The 9,712-nt window shown below is 40.1% G+C and overlaps 2 protein-coding genes across 2 annotated transcripts; one reads left to right on the top strand and one right to left on the bottom strand.

Moving 5' to 3' along the window:
• Nucleotides 1-859: 859 nt before the first annotated feature.
• On the bottom strand, nt 860-1,690 carry LOC135648804 (NDR1/HIN1-like protein 26). Its single transcript, XM_065166763.1, has one exon. It carries the CDS (start codon nt 1,686-1,688, stop codon nt 1,026-1,028), a length of 663 nt encoding a protein of 220 aa, XP_065022835.1. The 5' UTR covers nt 1,689-1,690; the 3' UTR covers nt 860-1,025.
• Nucleotides 1,691-4,437: 2,747 nt separating this feature from the next.
• LOC103997792 (uncharacterized) lies at nt 4,438-8,564 on the top strand. Its single transcript, XM_009419122.3, has 2 exons — nt 4,438-4,546; nt 6,061-8,564. Exon 2 carries the CDS (start codon nt 6,150-6,152, stop codon nt 7,674-7,676), a length of 1,527 nt encoding a protein of 508 aa, XP_009417397.2. The 5' UTR covers nt 4,438-4,546; nt 6,061-6,149; the 3' UTR covers nt 7,677-8,564.
• The last annotated feature ends 1,148 nt before the right edge of the window (nt 8,565-9,712 follow it).

The raw sequence follows: 9,712 nt of genomic DNA, 5'->3' as shown, positions 1-9,712 counted from the left end.
GGAGACAGAGATTGAGAGAGACTGAGAAGAAAAGAGTGATGAATAAACCCGTTGAGACTGATTAGTGCATATTATATATTTCTGCTAGTTGTATATCCACCGTCAGCGTTGGTTAATGTCTGGTTGGAGAAGTTGCCGTTTCGGACCGTATGTTGTTGCGGCCACTGTTGACTTGGCTTCGTTCTGGTTTGCGAGACTTATATTACATAATTTGATTTGACTTTTAGGAAAAATGAGGCCTGTTTGAAACTGTAGCATACATAATTTGATTTGACTTCAACTCTATATGCACCGATTACACACATCAGAAGCTGTCGCCTATATCCGATCAATAACTGCAAAGCATGACACGTCGGATGTCTCAGTCATCTAGATGATCCTCACCTTTCTTCTTATCGATCTCAGCTAATCGCATGCCACCAAGTGGGAACAATTCTCTATCAAACTGGAACTTTTTCTCTCTTCTTATTTGAAATTTAATAGCGTGCATGATCCCAACTGCCATTACTTGTCCGATTTGATGGAGACAATCAAGCACCGTACTTTGTGTGCTACAAGTGCATCTTAAGACCTTGCTTGCTTTCTGGGCAAGCAAACCTATCGAAGAAAAACCATCCCTCTGCCTATTTAAGTCTCTCTCTCTCTCTCTTTCTCTCTCTCTCTCTCTCTCTCTTCCGTATAACCTTTTTCACATGACGTTAAACGATGTTTCACGCTAAGAGCATATCCTCTTTCTTTGCTTGTAGTGATAATAAAACATCTCCGCCGAGCAGAGGAAACGCATTCCCTCGACAAGATTGGGGTTTGGAGCGTCGGATTGGAGTTGGGTTGAGCCCATTGAAGAATAAAACCCGGCAACTTTATATTCACGATAACTTTTTTGCTGCTTCCGTTAGTAGTGACATAATTCTAATCTCATGTAGTATGAACTTAATCTACAATATAGTAGAAAAAGATAGATGTAAGAGGATGCATACGCGCAAACTCAACAGATGATTCCTGATAAAGGTTTAATGCTACAGATCTTAGAAATAGATGGGGCACTTGATGTTATTGGACTCCGGCAGTATACTTCCATCCGAGCCCACGACCAGGTCGCACTCCACATGCAAATGATGGTGGTGGGTGTCCCATGCCTTCACCTTGAACCGGATGGTCGAGTTGAGCTCGAGCCGCAGCTCGGCGCGGCCGGCCGCCGCGTCCGCCGACAATTGCGACGATAACGTGCCCCCAGCCTCGATCGCCGCCCCACTCAGCTGCCCAGTTATCAGCGTGGTGTTCTTCGGAGGCTGAAAGAAGGGGAACATGACCGGCCCGGACCCGACCAGCCGGTCCCTGTAGTAGACCGTACCGAACATGGCATCGTAATAAATGCCAATTTTCGCGTTTGGGTTCCGGTCCGTCACATTGAAGGAAATGGGTGAGCCGGATAGACCGGCCGGGGTGGCGACACCGGGGGCAGCGAACGCGACGAGATGGAATCGGGGTCGATGAGGACGGAGGCTGAGCCAGAGAATGAAGACGATGATGCCTGCAACGAGGACGAGGGAAAGAAGAATGGAGCAGAGGCACTTAGCGAACCGGCTCGTCAGGCTTTCACGAATCCGGTGCGCACTTGGTCGGGTTCGACGGTGAGGGTTGTACCGGATTTCCGTGGGGAGGCCGGTTGACGAATACATGGAGGACATGGTTACCGATGAACTGGGTGAATGCATTCGAGCGAGCTGTGATTGAGATCTTATAGGGAGGGTACAGAGGTGGTGGCTGGATTCACAAGGCACGGTGATTGATAGAAAACCGTGTTTTCTATTTGGAAGCTCTTTTGGCTGGGCGAAGAAAGGAATATACTTGCATGAACGATCGTGGAAAGCTGAGCACCGAACTAATCCAAAATGGACTAAAATTTGTAGTTTGTAACGCTGGAAGTTTTTGCTTTTTGTGCTTTATTGGCTGGAGGAACAGAATCTCTACAGAGCTTATATGTCAGCTAACCTCGGCACCAATTGGTGCATAAAACAAAGCTCGGACTTGTTAGTAAGTAGTCTATTGCTCGTCGTGCTACGACATGATTATTAAAACTAAGATTTTTCATTAGCATTTTGATCATTACAACAAACCTTTCCATTGTTCATCTAAATCGATTTCATAGCTTTAGATTAAGGAAAAAAAGAACTTTTTTTATGTGAACTGTCAGAGCACATATGCTGCGCAGTGGTTATACTTGACAACAATAAAATCATAAAGTTTTAATTAATTATATTAAGAGTGCTTAAATCTTTATTTATAGTTTCTATTAGTTTTTTTTTATCTATCTCTTCTCGTATCACTAAAAGGATATATTTAGATATAATAATAATAATAATAATAATAATAATAATAAAGCTTACTTATTTAGCTATGTATACGCAATAGGAGCTTCTAAGTTGTATACAATGTGATTTTCGATTTCTTTCTTTCTTTCTTCATGTAAAATTTATCGAGGATTAGCGACACAATAGGGATGAAAAGGACATATCAACAATGCATATTGAGATTTAAATATGTATGAAAACATATTTATGATTTATCATTTCGGCTACGGGATTATTGTGTCGTCACTATTCGTTTACTTTTCTTGAGATCTTCAATTTTTTTTAAGCACAAAAATCTTGTGGAATCATTGAAATACCTAAGCATGTTCTCATGCAATCGTCACTGTATCAGAAAAATGAGATGAACTCTGAAAGAACACCGCTATCGTTTTAAGCGGAATGATCTTATGATAAGCAACAATGAGGTCGCCTTCACACAGCTGAAAAGCCACCGGAGAATTTTCTTATGAAGATACTATACACAGAGATAGGCACCTTAGAATCTTTATTTCGTTAGTCTGTGCAATAATTGTCCAGGGAAATGGATATGTGGGAGCTGAATCTGCTACCTCAAGCACTTGATTAAGATTCTATATGAAGCAAAGATCAGAGATAGCACGCACGCCCACATATTGGAAGTACGCAGATATCACCTATAACCCAAGTCAAACGTGTTAGGTTTTTGGCATGATATCATAAGATTCCACCTTCAAGTAATTCTTACAAAGTCCTGTCAGAAACTTCCAATGGTTTTCTGATGCGAGTCATTTCTTATGAAAGTTAACTTGCTGCAAAAAAGCATGTCTTAACTGCAAGGGTATATAGATATGAAAGTTTGATTGCTTTAAGATAGATAAATGGGATTAAAAAAATTGTGGAAGTTGAAATGTCTCGCGTACAAGACTTCTTGATCGACACTGTAATCATTTTTCCAAGCTATCCATAATTTATTTATTACTATTAGAGGTTTATGTGTACGCAATTATTATTATTATTTGGTGTTTCACACGTTATCGATGTAGCTTAACCTCACAATATAACAGGCAGTTGCTCCCACCAAACTGGATAGATAGCTCAAGTAAGGAGAAGCCAAAGAAAACATGGTGCTCGATGATTGTCTTACTCCCTTTCCCGAAATGCTTCATGGCTTGAACTCCCCGAAGGGCAAACTCATCCTTATCGATCGAAGTCCTGGTTCTGTTGGGGACTGTCCTGTTTCTGCTGATCACCTTCGGTTCGTTCCGGCGCCAGTCCAGCAACACCGTCATCCAAGCCGTCGTCTGGGTTGCTTACACGTGCTCCACCGACTTGGTGGTCTACACCGTTGGACTAATGCAATCCTCTGGCTTCAAGAATGGATTGATTGCGCTAGGGCCATTTGCTTGTTCTTGGTACTCGGAAGCGCCATCGTCCCGTCACATAGATGATTTGATTGAGTTGGCTTCATTCTTATTTACGAGGTCTGACACACATAGGAGAAATGAGGCCCATTCGTCCTGCAACATACATAATTTGATTTCACCTACAAGTCTATATGTACCTACAAGTCTATTATAGATATGATTGAGTTAACTTCATTGTTGTTTGTGGGATTCGACATGTATGGCTACGAAAAATGATACTCATTCGATTTGACTTGTAAGATATTTGTATGTTACGACGTGTAACATACGTAATTTGATTTAACTTACGAATATATATACATCAATTATTAAATTATATGATTCTATTTAATTAGGTAAGATAAATTATAGATATGATTGAATTAGCTTTATTCTTTTTTACAGAGTCGACACATGACTAAGAAAAATAACACTCATTCGAAATATAATACACGTAATTTGATTTGATTTACAAATTTATATGCAATGATTGTTAAATTATATAACTCTATTTAATTAGATAAGATATAATATATATGTAGTTGGATTCTAATTATGATTAGTGACCAATAGAAAGAAAATCAACTTATGATGGGATTCCTTAGAAGATGATGAGAGAATTTTTTTCTAATCATCATCGTAGACCCTTATGTCTCACCTATAAAAGGAGATGACCTCTTGTCGATGAACTACAAAAATTTAGAGTACAATATGTTCTCAATCTCCATTCTTAGTCCCTATTCCTTATATATCGATCTCGTTGCTTCGAGTATTTATGCATCAGAAGAAATATGTTCTGAATGAAATCTAAAGGTACGCAACCATAATCTTTAATATATGATTATTTGATTTTGATTTCTAACATTAAAGTTTTTCACATAATAACATAACTATAATTTTTATTCTTAAAATTGATATTAGAATCTATTTCAAAATTAATATCTTAAATTTATTTTGTATTAGATCTTTATTGTGTTATCGCGCTTTGCTTACAAAGGTAGGATGATCTGATTTATTTTATTTATCTCGTCCATCTTAAGCGATGAATTTATAGAAAACTGTGTTTTATATTTAGCAGCTTTTTAGGCCGGGCTAGGAAAGGAATGTACTTGCATGAACTATCGTGGAAAGCTGAGCACTGAACTAATCCAAAATGGACTAAAATTTTTAGTTTGTAATGCTGGAAAGTTTTTTCAGTTTGTGCTTTATTGGCTGGAGGAACAGAATCTCTACATAGCTTATATGTTAGCTAACCTCGGCACTAATTGGTGCATAAAACAAAGCTGGGACTTATTAGTAGTCTATTGCTCCTCATGCTACGACAAGATTATTAAAACTAAGTTTTTCCATTAGCTTTGTGATTATTACAACAAAGCTTTCCATTGTTCATTTAGATCGATTTCATTGCTTTAGATTAAGGGAAAAAAGAACTTTTGTTTACATTAAATGTTTTAGCACATATGCTGCGTAGCGTAGTATAGGAAAATCCATTTGTTGTGGTTATGCTTGACAACTATAAAATCATAAAGTTGCAGCTATTTGAGATCGATGATCCTTTATCATCATTGAGATATGTAGCTATATTAAGAGTAATTAATTTTTTCATAGTTTTTATTATTATTTTAATCTTTATCTATTTCTTCTCGGGATGTGTTTAGATATAATAAAAAAAGAAAAAAAAAGAACCTGGCTTGCTTATTTACCAATGTGTACCAATATGAGCTTCTAAGTTGCATGCAATGTGATCTCAGTTTTCTTTCTTTATTACTTCACCTAAGGTTTATCTAAGATTAGCGCCACAAAAGGGATGAAAAAATTATGTCAATGATGCATAGTTGAGATTTAAATATGAACAAAAACTAAAATTAAGATTTATCATTTCAAACATGACTTTGGGACTATTGTGTTGTCACTATTTGTTTACTTTTGGTGAAAACTTCAAAAAAAAAATTTTTTGAAGCACAAAAATCTTATGGAATCGTTGAAATACCTAAGCATGTTCTTATGGAATCGTCACTGTATCAGAAAAATGAGATGGAGAAACTTTGTTTCCTGACAAGAAACTCTGTTTCCACCTTCAAGTAATTCTTACAAAGTCCTGACAAGAAACTCTGTTTCCTCATCATTAAAAAATCCAGAAACGTCCAAAGGTTTTCTGATGGGAGTCATTTCCTCATCATTAATCATTTTTCCAAGATATCCATAATTTGTTTATTACTATTAGAGTTTTATGTGTACGCTATTATTATTATTATTATTATTATTATTATTATTATTATTATTTGTTTCACACGTTATCGTTGTAGCTTAACCTCACAATATAACAGGCAGTTGCTCCCACCAAACTGGATAGCTAAAGTAAGGAGAAACCAAAGAAAAGACGGTGCTCAGTGATTGTCAGACTCCCCTTCCCGCAATGCTTGATAACTTGTACTCCCCGAAGGCCAAACTCATCCGTCTCGAAGCCCTGGTTCTGTTGGCGACTGTCCTTCTGTTTCTGCTGATCATCTTTGGTTCGTTCCGGCGCCGGTCCAGCAACACCGTCATCCAAGCCGTCGTCTCGGTTGCTTACACGTGCTCCACCTTCTTGGTGTTCTACACCGTTGGACAAATGCAATCCTCTGGCATCAATAATGGATTGCTTGCGATATGGGCCATTTGCTTGTCCTTGGTACTCGGAAGCGCCATCTCTATTTCAGCTTATGGCCTTGAAGACAATGAAAATTGGAAAAAGAATTTTGCAGAAAATATTACGCACTTGTTTATTATTGGTTACTTGGTGGGCACATATCTCGGGCACACCCACTCCAGCTTCAGAATCCCGGTTGTTGTACTTTTGATTCTGACGGGTATCAGAGTCGGTGAACGGATAGATGTATTTCAAGGGGCCACCAAAACAAACGGGCAGAAGAAAAGCAAATTAATCGCAGCCTACATGAAATACGAGTCCGAATTGACGCCGCAAGATGAACCCGATCCCACGAACATGAGAGGATACAATTATCTGGTTTATGGAGAAGATCAAGTTGGTCTTATTTATGAAGCTCCTAACTGCCTACTCCGAATAGAAATAACTGATCGTCAGGTTATCACCGTCAACAAAATCTGGCGGTGCACTGGAAGTCTGCTGAGCTCGAGCGGCGATCCAGAAGGGCGTTTGAAAGACATTTGTCTTTCATTTGCCCTGTTCAAGCTAATTCAGCTTAGATTTTCTGGCTATCAACTTGCTGAGAGCAGCCTCCAAAAGACCAGGGACTTCGTGATTCGGGGATTGCTCTCCAACGATGATGATGCTCATGAAAGAGCCTTCAGGGTGATCGAGGTAGAGCTGGCTTTCCTTCATGATTATTTCTATACAAAGTATCCTTTGATATTTGTTAGTGAGAAATTCATGCTAGCCATGTCAGCTACACTTCTGATATTTCTATGTTGGTCCGGAGTGTCAGTCATGAAGTATTATCTATCCCCTACCACTTACTTCAACCTTATCACAATCGGAAGGAAGAGCTTCGATGCAATTTTCACCTTGATAATTGTAGTAGCCATTGCTTTGCTGGAACTGTTCCAGATCTTGCTCTATGTGTGCTCGGAGTGGGCCAAAGTATCTCTCGTTTGTAGATACGTTGCTCATCCTTCATGGCATGATAAGCCATGGATCACAGAAATGATAAAACATCTTTGCCATCTAAAGGTTTTCGACAGGGTTTTGCAGAATAAGCTGGGTCAGTATTCGCTTCTTGAACATTGTGATTATAAGCCAACAGCTAAGAACATGTTATATTGCATGACATGTGAAATGGTTGGGAAGACCAGAGCTGGCCAAAAACAAAGCAAGCGATTAAAGCTGCCAAGGGAGGTAAAGAAGCAGTCGTCCGTTGGCTCAGACTCAACCATGACGCCCTGCCGACCAACGGAATTTCGTCTCTGCAACGAAATGGAGTGAGCGCACAGCTTTCATGGGCATGCAGTTTTGAAAATCACGCGCAGGTAATATTGGTTTGGCATATAGCCACCTCTCTGTGTGAGATCCACGGATCCCGAGTGGAGCACGCAAACGTTACTTCGATGGAGATGAAGGATAACCAAGTAGTTGCTAACAGCTTATCGCAATATTGTGCATACTTGGTAGGGTTTGTCCCAGATCTTCTACCGGACAACAGTTTTGATGTTCAGTTGATCTTTGATACGGCAGTAACGGAAGCTTCCTCGCAACTCGGGACATTGAACTTGGACCAAAGGTTTCAAAGTATGATGAACCAAAGTGACACTTCTCAGAATGTCGTTTGTAGGGGTGCGAGACTGGGAAAGCAGTTGATAGACATGGAGACGCCAGAGATGCGATGGAAGGTGATGGCGGAATTTTGGGTGGAGATGATCCTGTTCCTTGCTCCATCAGACAATGCAAAAGCTCATGCGGAGGGTCTTGCAAGAGGTGGGGAGTTCATCACGCATCTGTGGGCGTTACTTTCCCATGCAGGCATACTTGGAAGAGGCCCCAGCTGTCTAATTTAGTTGATTGTTTTGATGCACTCAGCATTCTCCCGTGTGTGGGTGTGTGTCAATAAGCGCTAGTTTGTGTGTGGGTGTGTGTCAATAAGCGCGAGTTTGTGTGTGCTAGCGCGTGCATGTGCCCGTGTGCGTGTTGTAAGCGCTAGTTTGTGTGTGCCAGCGCGTTTATGTGTGCGTGTGCGTGTGCGTGTGCGTGTGTTACTTGCGTGCATTGCGTGCGTGCGCGGTACAGCCAGTTTTCGTTCTTTTAGCAAGTGTGTTCGTCTGTCAGTAGTGATGTAAGACGTACTCGTGTGAAGTGGATGTAGCGTCATTCGACCAATCTCGTACTTGTGGATTGTGTTGGGAAAAACATGTTAATGCGGAATAATCTTTTTCAAATCTTTTTAACGGGAAAATTCACGGGACCGTAGTCTACCTCAAACTTCCACTATCAATAATAACGATAACAGATTTACAGTAGATCTTCTCTAGAATAACTAGAGGATCAGAATAACATTAAGATCATAGATCTTGGCTCAAGGATAGCATATCTTCATCACGTAGGATGGATCTCCTCAAAAGAGAATTCTAAGTCTCACAAAGTGGATATCGCAGGAAAGTACCTTAAAGAGGGTAAACTGTAGATCAACACCGTTAGGATTGTAGAGTTTGCTGCAAGGATTCTCCACATAAAATTTGGGCTGAAACTGACAATGTTTGGCCACAGATCGTCAAGTAGAAAACTCAGAAACCTAATCTTTCTCTCTCTGTTTCTCTCTCCTCTTTCCTCTGCGTCCCCGCACGCTGCACGCTCTTACTCTAATCTCACCCTAATTTCGTTCTCTCTAATCTCCAATTAGTTGATTTGGGCTTATGACCCAAATTGTCCAAGCCCACGTATGGACTGGACCCAATAATTCTCTCCCTCCAGCTCATATGATGGGCTGTACCAAGCCCGCTCTTCGCCTACATGCTTCAAGCTTCTCCTTAGGCAAAGACTTTGTCAACATATCTGAACCATTATCATTGGTATGCACCTTTTCCAACTGTAATTCTTTCATCTCAAGCACATCACGAATCCAGTGATATCTCATATCAATATGCTTGGATCTAGAATGGTATGTTGAATTCTTGGAGAGGTTAATAGGGCTCTGACTGTCACAGTAAACAGTATATCCTTCCTGTTTCAAGCCCAATTCCTGTAGAAACTTTTTCATCCATAAAGCTTCCTTGCAGGCTTCAGTAACTGCTATGTATTCTGCTTCTGTGGTTGATAGAGCAACACACTTCTGTAACTTAGACTGCCAAGAGACTGCTCCTCCTACAAATGTCATCAAGAATCCCGAAGTGGACTTCCTGGAATCAGTATCACCTGCCATGTCTGCATTTGTGTACCCTTCTAACACAGGTTCATCATCACCAAAACATAAACACAACCTGGAAGTACCTCTTAGATATCTTAATATCCATTTCACTGCTGCCCAATGT

Source organism: Musa acuminata, chromosome BXJ3-9 (genome assembly GCF_036884655.1).
Source record: "Musa acuminata AAA Group cultivar baxijiao chromosome BXJ3-9, Cavendish_Baxijiao_AAA, whole genome shotgun sequence".
NCBI classification, from domain to species: Eukaryota; Viridiplantae; Streptophyta; class Magnoliopsida; order Zingiberales; family Musaceae; genus Musa; species Musa acuminata.
This window is presented reverse-complemented; position numbering and strand designations above follow the sequence as displayed.

Excerpts from the sequence above, each read along its gene's own strand:
- LOC135648804 (XM_065166763.1), bottom strand. The coding sequence starts at position 1,688 with ATGTCCTCCATGTATTCGTCAACCGGCCTCCCCACGGAAATCCGGTAC.
- LOC103997792 (XM_009419122.3), top strand. The coding sequence starts at position 6,150 with ATGCTTGATAACTTGTACTCCCCGAAGGCCAAACTCATCCGTCTCGAA.